This window comes from Vanacampus margaritifer, chromosome 5 (genome assembly GCF_051991255.1).
Source record: "Vanacampus margaritifer isolate UIUO_Vmar chromosome 5, RoL_Vmar_1.0, whole genome shotgun sequence".
NCBI classification, from domain to species: Eukaryota; Metazoa; Chordata; class Actinopteri; order Syngnathiformes; family Syngnathidae; genus Vanacampus; species Vanacampus margaritifer.
Window position 1 is genome coordinate 22307068 of NC_135436.1, and position 17243 is coordinate 22324310.

The 17243-nt window shown below is 41.1% G+C and overlaps 2 protein-coding genes across 2 annotated transcripts; one reads left to right on the forward strand and one right to left on the reverse strand.

Annotated features, from left to right (window-relative positions):
* Positions 1–218: 218 nt before the first annotated feature.
* On the reverse strand, positions 219–3317 carry kcnk20 (potassium channel, subfamily K, member 20). Its single transcript, XM_077565087.1, has 2 exons — positions 2984–3317; positions 219–1217 (listed from the first exon to the last, which is right to left on the reverse strand). Exons 1-2 carry the CDS (start codon positions 3315–3317, stop codon positions 502–504), a joined length of 1050 nt encoding a protein of 349 aa, XP_077421213.1. The 3' UTR covers positions 219–501.
* Positions 3318–4180: 863 nt separating this feature from the next.
* On the forward strand, positions 4181–5395 carry gemin7 (gem (nuclear organelle) associated protein 7). The gene is made up of 2 exons (XM_077566242.1): positions 4181–4313; positions 4507–5395. The coding sequence occupies exon 2, from the start codon at positions 4521–4523 to the stop codon at positions 4905–4907; it is 387 nt and encodes a 128-aa protein (XP_077422368.1). The 5' UTR covers positions 4181–4313; positions 4507–4520; the 3' UTR covers positions 4908–5395.
* Positions 5396–17243: the final 11848 nt, after the last annotated feature.

Genomic DNA, 17243 nt, shown 5'->3' on the forward strand with positions numbered 1-17243 from the left:
AGATGTGCATACTCCTATCTAACATGAGTTTGAATGTGATTACTTAACTCTGAAAACAACCACCTAAGAGGGTTTGCACACTTGTGCAACCACATTATCTCATTTGATTATTTTTATTATTTTCAATTGGGTTACAGTTTATGGGTCACAATTTTTAAATGATTTATATTGCTCTATCACAAGAATTTGTCTGAGGGTTTTGAGGATGTTGTTTGCACTGTATATGTAATTTTGATTTATGATATTGATTTTTATTCAACCTTAAGCTTGAAGTAAACAATTTAATTTAATTACAGTCTTTGATGATTGGTTGGAACAACTCACATGGTTCTTACTGCCTTATAGTGAGCAATGTGCGGTATTCTTTATGGTTCTTAGTCCTATTGAGGCCTGCACAATCAAAGCAAGCACAGACATTGACACATTTTCTAAAATATGGGATAATAAGAATCCACTTATGAGCTAAGCAGTTGAACACAAAAAAAGATTATTGTCAAGATTTCAAATGACTGCAATAGGAAGTGATTCCTTACTACTGCTTGAATTCTCCCCAAGTTCATTGTCAGAAAGTTCTCTTTGGCAAACTGTTTCCACTTTAGATTCATCACAACAGCACACATCACTTGCATGTGGACAGCATGTACAGTCAGACAGACAGCTGAGTTCCAGAAAACGGCTGTAAGCCCTGGCCAGTGTCCTCATTATGCAGCTGAGTCCTTGTCTGATTATCACAGAGACGGTGTTAAAGAGGGAGTACGTGCAGCACACCCCGAGAAGCATCACGACGCAGTTTGCCACCTGGTACGCTCGGATGTCCTCGTGTTGCTTCCTCTGGACGCTCACAAAGTCCCCGAAGCCCACCGTGCTGAAGGCCACGAAGCAGAAGTAGAGAGATTCAAGGTACGTCCATCCCTCCATGGCCGAGTAAAGCGAGGCCGCACCACAAGCGACGACCATGACGACAACGAAAAGCAACACAGTCACTTGGTACGTGGGTGGCTTCCACTCGTTTTTGTGGCCACCTCGGCGGCCCAGGGTCTCCAGTCTGCTGTGTCGGATTCTCCTCGAGTGGCACCAGAATAAGATAAAGCTCAACAGCGTGTCGACTCTCTCCAAGAAGAGGTTGAAGAACAGCATGGCGGCCGAGCAGCCGAACAAGCCGTAGAACACGAGCAAGACCTTCCCTGCTATTGTGGATGGGGCTGTCACACCAAACCCTATTGGGAAACAAGACACAGAAGAAGTTTGTATAATGAATTAAGGATGGGTTTATAGTTTCTCAAAAATACCCTAATTTACTAAAATGAATAATGTAATCCCATAATATCAATGAGCCAAAACTGGAGCTGTATGGCAAGTCTCATCAGCTCTATGTTCTGGGACTGCTTTGCTACGTCAGGCATAGTATGTATTGGATGTGTCACAGTAGATTATGGGTTCTTCCACAGGATATAGACCAAAACCCTTATAGTAGCTAGAAATACAGAAGGATGGCTAAGAACCGTGAACTATTGAAAGCTTGTAGACAGAACCAAAATCAGCAGAGTCAGTCATGCAGAAAAACAAAAGAACAAAAGATCATTACTATACTCAAAATGGTCAACCTTCTACATAAATTGAACAACTGTGTGCAGGCGACTATATGCAACATTTTGTAAAGCAGAGATATTAAAGTTGTTTTTGAATGCCACTGTATGAATCACTGGGACTATTGTGAAACATCAAATGTCTAACGGTTACATCATTAAATGTCAGTAAACACGGAAGTTGCAGTAAAAAAAAAGGACATTGATCTGTGATTAATGCTGCCTGCTCCAACGTTTCCACAGTGACAAAGGAAGTCTAAAGATAGTGGAAATAGTCATAAAGCAAGAAATTGATTTTCTTCGATCGAATTTGTTTAATTTTCATCTAAATGACTTGTTTGTCCCTGATGGATTTAGGGGGGGATATTGATTGACTGTCATAGCGTTTGAAACGCCTCTGCTGTGTGTGTGTGACTGAATCAGTGTAGCTTTTCTAGCTTTTCTGATAGTCCCGCGCACCTTACATGGTGAAAACAAACATCATATTGTATTGCTCTTGAATGTGACTAGTTTACAAACCAGGCAGATTGTTATACTGTAGTAGTCAAATGACATTTCATTACATTTTTAAATCAAAATAATCCTCACACGCATGTAAAATGACGATGTCAATGTTTTTCAATGAGCACAGAGCTTCCTTTCACCGGTTAGTGCTGCATTCGAGGAAGGTGGGAAAACAGAAAGATCCCACTCGGATTGTCCGACTTCTGACCTCAAAGCGTTCAAGGCAAATGGCCAACAAAGATCGCTGATGATTACGATAAATTGTTTGTTGTTGTAATTAAAGCAGTCAGTCAATATCACGTTGGGTTACATGAAGTTACTTACCTTGAATAACTGAACTAATGCCATAATAAAAAAGAGATAAATGTGTTTATAATTGTGTAAATTGTGTTTTGCCATTCACGTTCTGTGTCTCTATTGTCAAGCTGGTCGATGATGTTGAGCCCCCCCAACTTTGCAACTCGGATCTCCAAGTTCAAATGAGCGTTCCAGTACACAATTCATGGTCTGAAGTTGGAAACGCCAGACTTCCCACCTTTCTCTTGTCCACGAATGCAGCCATTTTGATATGTTACGCAACACGATTTTAAAGCCTTATTTTAAATATGTGGAAATGTTTATTAATTATTGAAATGTAAAAGGCTTGCTAACAACACTCTTCCCTGTTATGTATCAAATTCAGAAGACATTTATTTTTACTTTACTTTGACTTGAAAATAAAATGTAATACTATTATTATTATTAAAATGACATTAATTATTCAATGGTAGGTGTCATACTTTTACATAAAACTAAAAGCCTGCACTTTAATTAATTAAAATCCATTATAAGCAATATCATCAACTATTCTATCTCATTGTGCAAATTATTTTGGACTGATCCTCTGAACTTACCAATGGTGGACACCACAGTTCCCACAAAGTAAAAAGCTCCTGGAATGTCCCACAGGGCTCTGCCATGTTCAGCGCGGACGCCCGCCATCCTGGCCTCCTCGTAGTGGCGTAAAAGAGATTTCAGATCTTGGTAACTAATATTATGCATGTGACTGAAGTCCCTTAGTCTCTTTTGCCAATGCTGGTGGGTCAGAATTTCTGCTGATCGCTCTAAAGAAGAAAACAGGACGGCACCAGCCAGCATGTAAAGGGCAATGAGCACTCCGAGGAGAATGAAGCGAGCGGTATCCACACTGGCTGACAAGGATGGACAGGAATCTTTCTTGAGTGGCATTGGGGGAATAAAAAGTTGAATATTTGTTGGCGCTATGAGCTGGGGGAAAAAATGGCTGCATATACTGTACATAAAAATCAAACCTTTATTGTATTTTAAGCATTAAATGAATTAGAGTTACTTACAAAACCACAACTCCCCTATCCAATTGTGTTCTGGTTAGATCAGTGTGTGCAGATGGCTTTAAAAGGGCCTTTAATTATGTGTGATGGTAGGCTTCTGCTTATCACCAGCTCAATAATCAGCCTTTACTCTACTTTTATGAGTACAAACATGATCCGTCCATAAACATAGAGACCACTGCTCTCCCATCCATGGAAACACAAGCTTAAAACACATACACACGGCCATAACATTATGACCGCTTGCGCAACCTCTCATGAAGTTCTTAGAAAGCCAGAAACAATCAGAAAAATACATTTGGTGAATATAAATGCTTGCTAAATTGGTTAACATGAAGGAAAACGATGATATTTTCAGCCCAAATAAAATAATATAAAAAAAACACATCCCCTGTTTAATAAGAATCATTAAAGACTTACTAGACTGACTATATTTGCATTAATGAGCCATGTAAAAATCATGTAGGAGATCAACGTTGTTTGACCATTGAGTTTGACAACTATGGTCCAAATATTGTGGTGCTCATAAGTTTACATATTGGCAGAATTTGTCAGATGTCAACATCTGACAAAAGACAAATGCGATTCAAAGGACGTCTAAATTTCACAATTATTAAACAAAACAGCAGTAAGGAAAATAATGAGATGATCTTTGTTCAGGCATCAGTCATATATTTCCAACTAATTCTGCCCGGGTAACTTATGGGCCCGACGGTACTTTGGGACAGGGTTGCAATTGTATTTCTATCCATAGGATGGCAGTAGTAAACTTCCACGTCAGCGAGTCGCAAATAAAGTTCAACAGAAGAAGACCAAGCAACGTTGTGTATGTGTGCTGTTTTGCTAGCAGGTTGCTAACAACAAGGCGGAGTCGGTAAGTGTAAAACAAACCTACTTGAATTTTATTGTCAATATCGGCAACATTTGTGCAGAGAACAGCAACTGCACTGTGTGTGTATGTCGCCGTTTGCGTCCAAAACGTGGCTTTTACTTTGAGAAAAGTAAGACGGGAGCAGATGACACATATGGACCCTTTACTCGCCCTTGTTTTCTGTTTATAAATAAAGTCTCAATTTGAGGAATGGCAACACCGGTGCCTGTACTTCGTCTGCCGAGAGGCCCCGACCCTCACAGCCGTGGCTTCGACCCCAAATCCCCTCGCTACATCGCTCTCTGTAGCACGTCAATCATTTCTTCTTCCTGCGCGTGCGCAGACCCGGAGGAGCTGAAGCAGGAGCAGCGGGCGCGGACGCAGTTGCGAGAGCGCTTCCTCAGGTGTTTGCTGGCCACGCGCGACAAAAAGGTGAGCTTCCTTCTGCACGGTGACGTGACAGTGGACGCCACGTTCGGCTGCTGCGACATCGACGTGCTCAACCTGCAGGTGTCCGACCTGCACACTCCCATCGGCGTGCAGAAGGAAGCGCTCATCAGATGCCAGGACGTCATTTCATACACTTTTGATTTGTGAAGACTTTTATAAAATAAAAATAAAAATCGTATGCCGAGGCGGACTTGTTTATGTAAAGATACACCTCCGTTTATGAGGAGTTTAGCTTTGTTTGACAAAAAAAAAAAAGAAAAAGCACAATCTCCTTTCTGACACAAGATGGCGACATATGCTTATGTTTTTCTATGGAGGTGAAGTCTGTGAAGTGCAAAAATCATTGTTACATTTTGTAAAAGTTGAATTTTGCGTACAAGTTTTGTATAAGTGTGTGTCAGTCACATCCAGGGCACAATGATTTTGAAAAATAATCAAATTATTATTGTTCTATCCTCTATAATGTGTTTCATTTTGTAACCCGACCCCCCCCCCCCATGTATTTTCCCCAATGTCTCATGTATTTTTTATTTTTACAAACATGCAATAATTTGATCTGTATTACAATAAACAAAATCGGAATGATTTTTAGAGCTGAACAATTGATGAAATAAAAATCAAGATTTTTATCCATCCATCCTCTGGTTGTCTATGGTGACAGTCTGCAAGGCACGTTGAGACAAAAGACCACACATTTAGAATCGTCATGAACCTAACATTTATGGGGGGGTTAATGTGGAAGGAGGCTGGAGTCGCCAGAGAAAATCACTTAAGGGGAGGTGTGGCAGCTTGAGAGTATAGTGAATTTAAAATTTCAATTTTTTGTACCCCTATACATTCTTATCTTAAGGTACATAAAGGGGAAAATAGATAAATATTTTTACGTTTCCATTGCTTTAAGACTATGATGTGCAGTGCTGAATTGATTTTTGATTTAATGAAGTGTTTTATTGATTATTTTTGGTGATATTTTCTCATGACTTGAATAATCAAAGACCTTGCCAAAAGCAATTTACCATAAAAATCATGTATTCGTAATGTTCTATTGTTCTATCCTCTATAATCTGTTTCATTTTATGACCCCCCCCCCACCCACCAGCCCTAAAACAAGTGATTTTTTCAGTAAAATTAATCATAAAATTGGTGTTGCATCTATTTATTTAAATGTATATTATTTTTTAAATATTATTTTGTGTATTATTTAAAAATCCGAATCCACACCAGGTAACTCTTAAACACAAAGAGAAGTTGCATATTTGTTTTCCAGTTCTGCAAAAAAGTCACTCATGAGCACATGGGATGGCAGCACACATCTTTCATATAGTATTCCGAGCTGCAGGATTCCTCATTGTTGTGCCAGTCTGATGAGCAGGGGGACATCAATACTATTTAATCTCCCTAAAAGGTGTATTTTGCAAGTTCCAATAAGTCATTTTATTTGAGTGCCATTAGGCGGCCGTGATCCGCCTGCGTCTTTTTTTCTCTTTTTTTTGTACCTGAATTATCCGACCACTCAATGGAGACAGTCATCAATGAGAGAGTGACTCATCCCTCCACTTCGCCCTCCCTAATCCGAAATATAACTTAAATGACGTCATCGGGGCCTGTGTGATTCAATCAGGAAGCCCCCAAGGACGAGCAAGGTTAATTTTATTTACGCAGACATGCTTGTTGTGTGGGATACAGCCTCGGGCACTGTCACTTCTTCTCACCTGTGACGAGCGCCCATGTCCGCCACGTGATGGCTCTACATCACATTTGCATACCAAGTGGTGCTGTGCACAATGGTCACACTCAATGACAACTTGATTTGCTTTTGTGCTGCTTGTGTGTTAATCTTTTATCGTCTATTAGCTAGATCAGGGATGACCAAAGTTTTTCTTGCAAGAGCCATTTTGGCATTCTACACCTGTTCTACCACATGTATGTATGTGTGCTGCACTTACTGGTTTCTACTGAGTGGGCCCATGCAATGATGATGATGATGTCATTCTGTTTTTAAGTAATGCATGTAAATACCAGTCTGATAATATTACCAAAACTCATTCAGTGGGAATAAAATTAATAGCAGCAGTTATAAAGATGTGATAATGTGGTGATCAATTACAAGAGTGAGCTGAATTATTATGGCAGCTTCTATTTGTAACCGTGCAGGGAGACACTGTCTCAATGTTATCTCCTCACACTTTCCTGCTAGTCCCCACCTTCTGGGGGAAAACATCTCTACCTCAGCACGTGTGTGTGTGTTGACGTACAGTTAGTCACCCTTGATGGTCCAAGGAATCTGACCTGTACACGCAGTCGGTCGACAGGAAGCACATTCCGAACTCCTTCCTGTTTGTGGCCCTCTCTCTCACACTTCCTGGCCAATGTCTGATAACTTTTAAAAGCACTTCATCATCCTTTGCCCAAACCTGGACTGAAATAACTGGGCCGTGACCTCATGCTTAATTTATTTTTGGGATGCTTCTTTTTAACATTTCACAGACCACAAGACCGCTGTTTATATGATGATATGATGATGACCTGCTGGAATGGATTGAATATGCTACATGGAAAATAAGCTAATTTACTATCTTTTGTAGCTCCGCATACAGAGATGCATTAATACTCTGAATTGTTTTTAGTTCCATTTCCAAAGCCCAAAATCATGTAGATGCAGGTCCTGGATGGCTCCAATCTAAGCTACATTTGTGTACGCATGTTATGGCTAACACGACGCTACAATGTTGTTTGTTCGTTTATGAAAATATTGACTCATTACGTTACCAAATTAGGCTAAACACATAGCAATATTTACAATTCCATCATGGTTGCTTTAAGCCTAGCTTCTTCTATTTCTTTTTCTACTCCTACTCTCTTGTTCTTTGTATTGTACGTTAGTTAGCTCAGCTCTGGAATTAGCTGGAGCAGCTAACAAGAGCAGCTAGCGGGAGTTAGTCTGAGCCATAGGCTGGCGTGGCTAAAAAGAGCGGCTAGCGGGAGGAGCTAGTAAAAAAAAAAAGCTAGTAAAAGCTTGCAAGAGCAAAGCAGAAAGTGACAAGCGACGGGCCTGAATCATGGGAGTTAGTGACGACCACCTGCAGGCCCCAGCTATGGAAGGTAAGCTGCGGTCGACCCATTGGGTCCGACACTCAATGCAATACCACCCAGGCTAACGACATTCACGAAGTTGTCATTTGGGCATCCGTAGCAGGAAGATGGCAGTGAGACATGGCAGATCTAGTAAGATGAGACTACAACCACATAGACCGATTATATATATTTTTAAATATGATTATGCGATACAACATATTTTTTTGCATACTACTGAAATAAACAGTCAGGTTTTTTTTAAAAAATTGAATGAATTATTAGTTCACCTCTAGATGATGCTAGGGATCACTGAATGTCCCTTTAAGGTGAGCCCTAGTTTCTATCCGTGGCAAGTTAAGCTAACAAGGTTAGCTACTGCTCTTGGTTTGGTATTGGTCCATTGCCTTTTGCCTTCAAATGATGAACTATTAAGATTCATATGAGCAGTGTTGTTGCTCCATAAAATTGTCCATGAAATGCATTTTCACAACTGCTAAACCCTAGCTTGTTTTACTGCCACATTTCAGCTATAGGTTTAGCTATGTGAATCACTGATGTTGTAGTGCTTCATTGTCCTGACTTCCATGCAGGCAGCATGGATTCAGTTCCCAATCTGTGGCAGTGTGGATATGAGTGTAAACTGTTGTGATTGACCAGTCCAGGGTGTAGCCTGCCTTTCGCCCTAAGTCAGCTAGGATAGGCTCCAACCATGGATGGATGCATTAGTTTTATTTTTTGATTACTGTGGTCCTATAAGTCTAAGAGTTTTGAGGTTACTTGTTTAAACGGTGACGTGCTTGCCCGTTGCAAGGTGTTTTCAAGGCAGCCAGCCCGGGGTTGCCACAATAGGAATGGCTGAGTCACTGTTAGTCCTCAGACTTGTTTGAGCGGCTATCAGCGGGGAATGTTGGAGGAGCTCCAGTGATTGTGAGGGCCAGGAGCTGCATGGCAGCCTCACTTCCTGACTCCAGCAACCCGGGGAGATAAAGACGGAGCGTAGCCACATTGGAACATTGGCCTTATGTTTATGTACAACCGCAGTTTTTAAGTATGGAACTTCTGTTTCAGGTTAGACCACTTGCACGAATGTGCCGAAGAATTTAAAGTACAGTGAGTCCACAGTCCAAAATGGCACTGACAGAACAGTGTGCAATAGTTTACACACAAAAACAAGCTTTGTTGATTATTTTAGATTCATGGCCCAGAAGTATTTTTCATACAAATATTTACTGTTATTATGACGTCGCGGCTACATTACATTCGACACACCAAACGACTCGGCTGAACCCGACTGAACTATCATGCAGTGTGCTGGGTTATGTCACCAGGTTTCACGAGAGGCCAACTGTCGCATGAGTGTCCGGCTTTATTCTATACAGGAAGTCACATAAAGATGAGGGAGGAGAAGGGAAGCACCAATTAAATGGCAATTAAAGTTATCTTAATTTGTCTGTAAGACCCAATCATGGTCCACTCCCTGTCCCATTGGGGTAAACACAGGAAGATGCCGCTAACGAGTGTCTGTGATACGGTCGAGCTTCTGACGTCCTACCTCCACTTGGGCGATTACATATGGACCCTGAGAAATATAACATCTAAGCCACGGAAGCAGCGTGACTTTGGGTTTGAGTTTGGGGCGTAACAGTCATGGTCTTGAGACAGTTTTATGTACGTAAAGGGAAACAGCATTACATGAAGCTGAGTAGAGATGTATTAAAAATGTTAACAATTCAGTGTATTCGGTATGGGTCACGGATGCCATTGTGTTGAATAGTATGGTAGTACGTGTTAGAACTGTTCTGTGCATTATACTGAGCGCCATTTAGAATACTTCATTTTCAAATCTGTTCCGTGACGCTGGTTGACTCCCAAGTTGGTCTAATTTTGCAACAAATTATCCCATGAGAAATAAGTGGATGATTATTAACTGGTGGTTTTTGGTTTGTTAGACTTTTTTTGGACCACATTTTTAGCTACGCAAGATGGGCACAAAGAAAAGTGCTTGCGAACTATTATATCAAACCACTTGGCTTGTTCTTGTTCAATTAGAGAGAAGTAAAACGAACTCCTGTGGTGTTGGACAAGTGCTTTCCCAGTGGCAGTGGGATCGTATTCTCATTATCAACAGCAACTTTTTAACTGCCACCTACAAGATGTCTTGTGAGTACTTTCCCATTGTTCCTCCTCCTGTTCCATACTCTGGAGCTCACCTGTTTTCCCCGCTGCTCCGCCCACACACCCCCTCACACATCTTAAATCACTTAATCTGCGTCACTTCGCTCGCTCCCATCTTTCGCATCATCAAAACAGCTACGTCGACTCCCAGCGCCGAGGCTGAATTAATTGCTTCGAATCCCACTTAGACACGCGCTCACGTCCCGAGCCCGCGCTCCCGCTCACCAGACAGCAATCTCTCCATCTTTTATTCTTCTCCCCAAGAGACATGATTTACTTGTGTCAGGGACAAGGACATCTGCCTATTAGGAAGTGCCTCTGACGTAGGCATCCGCGTCCCCTCCTCCTTATTATCCCCCATCCTCATCTGCTTTCTTCTCCCGCTTCTCCTCCTTCTTGCCTTACTCAAATTGGGGTCGCCAACCTTTTATCGTGCAGACTGGTGAATCATCAGCGAGACTTGCTCCACACAAGGAAGCGTAGAGGGACGCTCCGCATCCCGCCCGCCCAGGATGCTTCCGTCCTCCTTCCCATATTAGCAGGGTAACCCGACATTGTCTGCTCTCTACTGTCACATCACTCTATCACGCAGAGAGGACAAAGACGTGGACACAGTGGTTGGACGTCAATGGGGTACTGGTGGGGGAGGCGATGGGGGCTACAGTACAATGCTTACATGCTAATCGTAAAGTCTGGAAAAACAATTCTAATACATGCAAGTTCTTTTGGGAAGCCATGAAAAGTCCAGTTGACCTCTATTTAGGGTTTTCTCTGAACATGAGCCCAGATTATACAGTGCACCACTTTGAACAGGGTAGGTGCTGGGTTCAGGTTCTATCACCAACAGCAAAACAGCATGTGCGTGAAGTGGAAGTAGTGCCGTAGTTCAGTCTGTAAGGGCATAGTGTGTCTTGGAGATATTTGCCTTTGGACCGGAGGGTTCTGTTGATAGTCTTCTGTCCAGATTTAGTTATAACTGTTTTGATTTAGTTATAACTGTTTTCATTTCCTCAGTAGAGCTTGCTGAGTGTATTGAATGAGGTCTGGGGAGGGGGCCTCGTCTGTTTCCACATCAAATTGTAATACTTTTTCAAGATAGTATAAGAATGATATGAGGCGTCTGTAAAGACACACTTGCGAGAGGAACTGCAGCCATTTGTCTGTAAACTTGTTTGTGTCCAGAATATTCTGTAAAATAAATCCTTCGGAGGACCTGTTCACCGATCTCCAGTCTGTATTCAGAAAATCAGGATTCTCTCTACCCGAACAACAACGAACACGCGGAAGACAAAGATAGTCTTCTAACAGTTCCCATCCAGATACTTGATCTTGGGACTGCTTGTCGCCTCAAGACCCATAACACACCAATGTAACTGCCATTCTGTTTGCAGGGGACAGTAGAGAGCCTGTTTTTTTTTTATCATGATAGGTGCCATGGTGACCAAAGCACCAAATCGGCTGGGGTTCAAGATTTTCTCCACCTACATCTCTCTTAGGCACTAGTAGGAGCAAGGTTAAGGACATGGCTTTGGGACTTGAATTTCAAAGACCTGTACCATACTAAATAAAAAAACAGTTTTGAGTAGACGGCAGAGTCCCTTTTTTAGACTAAACCCTGATTTTTTTTTTCTTTTTGGTTTCAATAGGGGCATAACTGATCTGCCAGGACATGAAGTATCTTCATAAGATGGAAATGTAGACTGGTTGAATCAGAGGTTTCTCTATGGAGTATTTAGTGGGTAAAGTCTTTGGAGAGACACTAATTATAAGGGTGCAGGTTAATCTGTTAGACATTGGCTTAATAACAGGAAGGTTTCAGACACATTGCAAGCTACAAAAATGTATGGCTGAAATGGTTTCTGGAGAGTCTGTGTAGAAGGCCAATAGAATGGCGCATAGGATCGGAGAGTAAGCTAATCTGTGAGAACTTTGTTTTGGGACTGACTTAAATGAAGAAGGTAAAACATGTCGAATTGGGACACTACCCTTATTGTGTTAGCCTTGACCAAATACACTAAAGCTTTGACTGCCTGGGTCTGAACACCGTTACCATTCATATCGATCTGAGGTGGCAGTAAGAGCATATTTCAGAAGTTTGAAGGTTCAAAACCCACCTCGGACCGAAAGCTTTGGAAATCGGGACTGGTTTCTGGACTTGAGGAAAATGTGATCACTTGAGAGTGTGTCCAAACAAAGCTTTCTGCGTTATTGGAGATAAGAGAGGGGAGAAGTTTCAGGACCCATTATGGATCAAGAAATGTGGAAATGATGACTAGTTTGGTTGAGACATTTCTGCCCCTTAACTCAGACAGGGACAATCCCCCAACATCTTGGGGCACAACTCCATTTTGAACATCAACTTCACTCTATACACTTAAATGCTTGCTCACTTTGATACCAAGTTCTTATAACTCACACCAGCCGGACCACTTACGAGTGTTTACAACTGGGCCAGATGTGGAAAGCAGCATCTTGTCTTAATGCAGCCAGAGATTATTTGCTGATGTTATCTGGCTGATAGAATCTGCATAAACAGAGATGTTACAAAGCAAGTAGAGCATGTCTTAGTTTTTAAACTGCTTGCAATGCATAAACAAGCCCCCTCTTTTTCTTTTTGTATGCATTTCTGTGTACTTCATGAAATGCACAACCAACCAATATTTCATTGTTTTTCACACTCAGTATCCTGAGCGCCTGTTTTGTTCCGGTAAACCTTTAAGATCCTGTGTCTTCTCTTGCTGCTGCAGATATCAATGAGAACAGATGTACAGACAGACAGTTACATCCTGACTCACACACACACAAAAACAGCAACAGTGCACATAGACTCATATGATGACTTTACCAAAGCAAGGTATAAAAATTTACTATTTGCCCGAAGACATGTTGCACTGGGAATGCATTTTCACGGTAACCCGCCGAGACGACGGACCACACCTGGACACAGCTGGACCATGGTGGACTACCTTGTTCTGGGCCCCGTACATCTGTCTGCGGCTATAGGACACACAAGGAGAGCTATAAATAAAGATTATAGTTTGTCATAAGACGCTCACAAAAAACACCAGACCTTGAGTTACCTTTGAAGGTGCACCAGAAGTCAGCTGCTTGTGTTGTGCGTGGGTCGCAGCTTGGCGTATTTGTTTACTTCAAATGACAAATTGGTCAACTAAGATTGTATCAACATAAAAGGGCAGTTTCTTGTTATGACGTACCACGCACACACATTTACATTTACAAAGCTGCACTTTACAGGAAAAGGAACATTCAAACACTGATGAAGACGGTGAGGGAAATGAAGATGAACAGGCCTGTATAGTAGAAAACTTATGCATATGGTCAGAACAAAGAACAGGAATTATACTGCGCCTATACCACCTTAACTATAAGTGAGGTTTTGTCAGGCGCAGTGACGCTTATGTTTTGGCACAATTTTCCTTCAAGTTAATCTGTTTTTAAAAAGTGTCTGGGGCAATATGGCAAACTAACGGTTAGCATGTTAGCACGTTATAACTTCTCATGCTTGTGTGGGGTTTCTCTTAGTAATCTGGCAACCTCCCACATTCTAAAAGCATGCATGTTAAGGTTAATTGAAAATTCAGTATTATGCATACGTTTGTGTGAATTTTGGTGTGAATGGTTGGTTGTTCCTATATGTGCCCTGCGATTGGTTAGCAATCAATCTTGTGTGTACCTCTCGCTCAAAGTCCTCTGGGAAAGGCTCCAGCTCACCCTCAATTGGCATTGAGAGAATGGTGCACGCGAAATTACACAAGGTAGGCCTTTACTAACTTATAGCGTATGCTCTATGCCCCCCACAACTACACACCCATAGCCTACAAAGGATTTCTCATCGATGACCTTGCCGTATGTAAAAATATGATATGATTATGTTGCTATTGAGACCTGAGTGGTATCCTGTTTTTGATTGGCCAATTAAAAACATTTGAGACTTACTGTAACTGCTCAGCCCTGTTTCATTTGACATGTAAAATATTGATAACATTGCTTAATACCACTTTTTTTAGACCGATACCGATACGATAATCAAATCATACTCAGTACTCCCCGATACCAAGTGCCGATACCATTAGTACTTGTCTTTTGATACATAAAATTTCCACACCCAAAAAAAACCAGACAGATTTTATTTTATCTTTTTAAAGATCCTTCCACAGGTTCACCTACGGAAACCTTGTTCGTCGCCGCAGCCATTTCCGCATTCCGTGCACCTTTTCGATTTGTCTTTTATTCCTTCGTTCCTGCTGCTTGAATTAAATAAGTAACATGTGCTTCTTCTTTCTTCCCTTGCGTTGGTGATATAAGTGGCTAAATTAAAAGTAGCCCGTGCGTACGCTACACTAAAGCCTTAAATAAACGAGTACTTTAAGCAGGAAAAAAAATGCAGATTTTTCGTACTCGAGGCATCTGTGGTGGTCAATAAATGCAAAATAACCATTTAAGCCATTAGTTCCTAACCGAAAATAGCGAGACCGATACCAGTATCGGTATCCATCGATACCATGAAATATGTCTGGTATCGGCCCGATACAATACCTTGTATCGGTACTCGCTCATCCCTACTTAATAGTATTTAAAAAATGCATTTTATAATGCAAATGGCATCTAAACCCATCTGTAGTTGTGTAATAAACAACCCCAGCTGCTATTTCCGAAAATACGGTATTTTAATTCCTAATTGCGGTCCTTGTTACTGCTCCTTATCCTCATCCACAAACATTGAGCTCGGGATAAAGGAATGACATCTTATCAGTGTAAAAACGTACTGTGGAATTTGTCAGCGGTGAATGAAAAAAACATGAGACCTTGTTTGTGTGTGGGAGTGTGTGTGCGTGTGTGTGCATGTGTGTCTGTCTTTGTACATAATTCTACTGGAGCACATCCCTGTATGTGAACATTAATACAATTTTGTCTTTGTCTCCTTCTCTACTTTCAGACATCCATTTGTCCTTCCCAGCCAAAACCCTCACAAATCATCCACTTCAATTATTATTATTATTTTTATTTTGTTTGCAAAGTCATCCCTAAGCTCCAGGCTTTGATATAATGTCTAAAAGTAGTGGAGAACCACTAAGTATTTACTGGAAGAGTGGGGAAAAAACATTACATCATCAAGTTATCATGTCTTTGACATCAACTTTAGGATTCTCCGTTAGTCATGACGAAGTTTTTGGTGATATACATTTAAATCCATCTGTCTGTACTGTTGGATAAAGAGTATTGAGTAAAAAATGAACACTACTGTGTTAGCTTCTCGTGCTAGCTGTTAACTAGCGGCTGACATGCTACCACGTAAACAGTGCACTATTTCTCAAAAAAATCTATTGTTAATAATAGAAAAGGGGTAAATTACACCAAATTAAATTATACCTATTTATTTATTCATTCATTCATTCGTTCATACAGATTTGTATAGTTTACAAAAACTATGGCTTGGAGGCATGTCACGTTCCTCTCTAAAGAATTAATCACCTTAAGTGTTGCATCATCAATCTTTGCTCATTTTGTGGCTATTGGGGTACTTTGCTTTCATGACTCACCTTTCTTTGTGATGCAGTCCTGTGGGACAATTGGATTTGGGCTCAGCACGACAAATGAGGCAGCCATTAATCTCTACTGTATCCGTAAATTACGCAAACAACGGTTTGCATTAAGTGGCCATGCATTAGCGTCATGTCTCAGACTCAGAATCCAACGAACTCGTGCACGGTGCTGGAGTTGAATTTGAAGTTCTAGAGCCTGCCTGTAGGGGTCAATGTCTTTGTATTGGAGGCTAGCTAAATTGGCTCAGGAAGAGGAAGAAGCTGTGTGCTGCGCAGCAGGAAGAATAAGGTGCAATGACAACCGCTCTAACCTTGCTGTGTTCCGTGTGCATATGTCACCAAGCAGATAGCCGTGTCGGTTCGCAGAGGGCACACGGAGAGTGTAGCCATGTTTGCAACCATTTCTCCTCCAACCGCAGTGTTATACCATGCTTCACAGATGAGCTCCATACTTTGGCCTTTCCATCACTTGGAGTTTAATCTTCATCAGAGGAAAGGTGTCAGTTAACTAATGATGATAGCAAGCAGTAGTAATTCTAAAGTTTACAAAACGTTTTTGTCTGGCAATTACTGGACTTTGATCCAATAGAGGATGCATCTGAAGAGGAGAGTGAAGAGAGAAAGAACTGAAAGAGGCTGCAGTAAAGGCCTGGAAAAGCATTTCAAATGAAAAATGCAACAGACCGGTGAAGTCAATGGGTCGCAGGCTTGATGCAGTTATTGCAGATAAAGTTGATTAAATATTCAATATTATTCACTTTATGTAAATTTTTGTAACGTAAAGGCCATGTAAAATGTGGGTTTCTCAGCTTGATAGTGATTTAGTCAGCTAGTGAACTGTAGCTTGAAAGTGCCTCTGGATCTTTCAGATTTTCAGAAAGGGATAAAAGATGTACAGTGATGCCTTGAGATAAGAGCAACCTGACTTACACATTTTTCAAGAAGTGTCATCATTTTTTGTTTGTTTTGACTCACTGGTGCAAGCTTGAGATATAAGCACTATATGGTGGATGTAAACTAAATTCTACTCACTTCAAAATGAGCTGAAGTTTGAGGCTCTTTACTGCCACTGACAGTGGATGTTTACTGTCAAACAAAACATTAAACAAAGAGAATTACGTGTTGCATGTTTAAAACAGCCAAACTACATTAAGAACCGCCCAGTATCTTACATCCCATTTTGACGCCTTCTTAAAATAATTGCCTATGTCATTTTTTCAGATTTTTTTAGGGAACACAAAAAAATTCAACCATTTGCATCATGAGGAGATGATTTAGGCAAAAAAATTAAAAATAAAATGACTTAGGAAATTATTTTAAGAGGGTGATGATTTACATTTTAAAGAAGTTTCATTCCCCCCCCCAAAAAAGTCCCATTTTAGGTTTGATTTGTGTTCTGATTTTGATTTCACACTCTATTCTTGAATGCTGCAACGATGGATGACTTGCGAAGAGGGTGCTGAAAAGTTGCTCTCCACCCCCGTCAGCGGAAGTCAGCGGGACAAGGCAGCAGACGTCTTTTCCAGAGGATGGGAAACCTGGAGGCTGGAATCGCCGCTTATTTGGAAGGAGGAGGAGGAGGAGGCAGCGGTCAGTATAGCCGCAGATCACATGTGAAAGTATGTCAAGTGGCTATTAATGCCTTTATACGGTTTGACCCACATTTTTC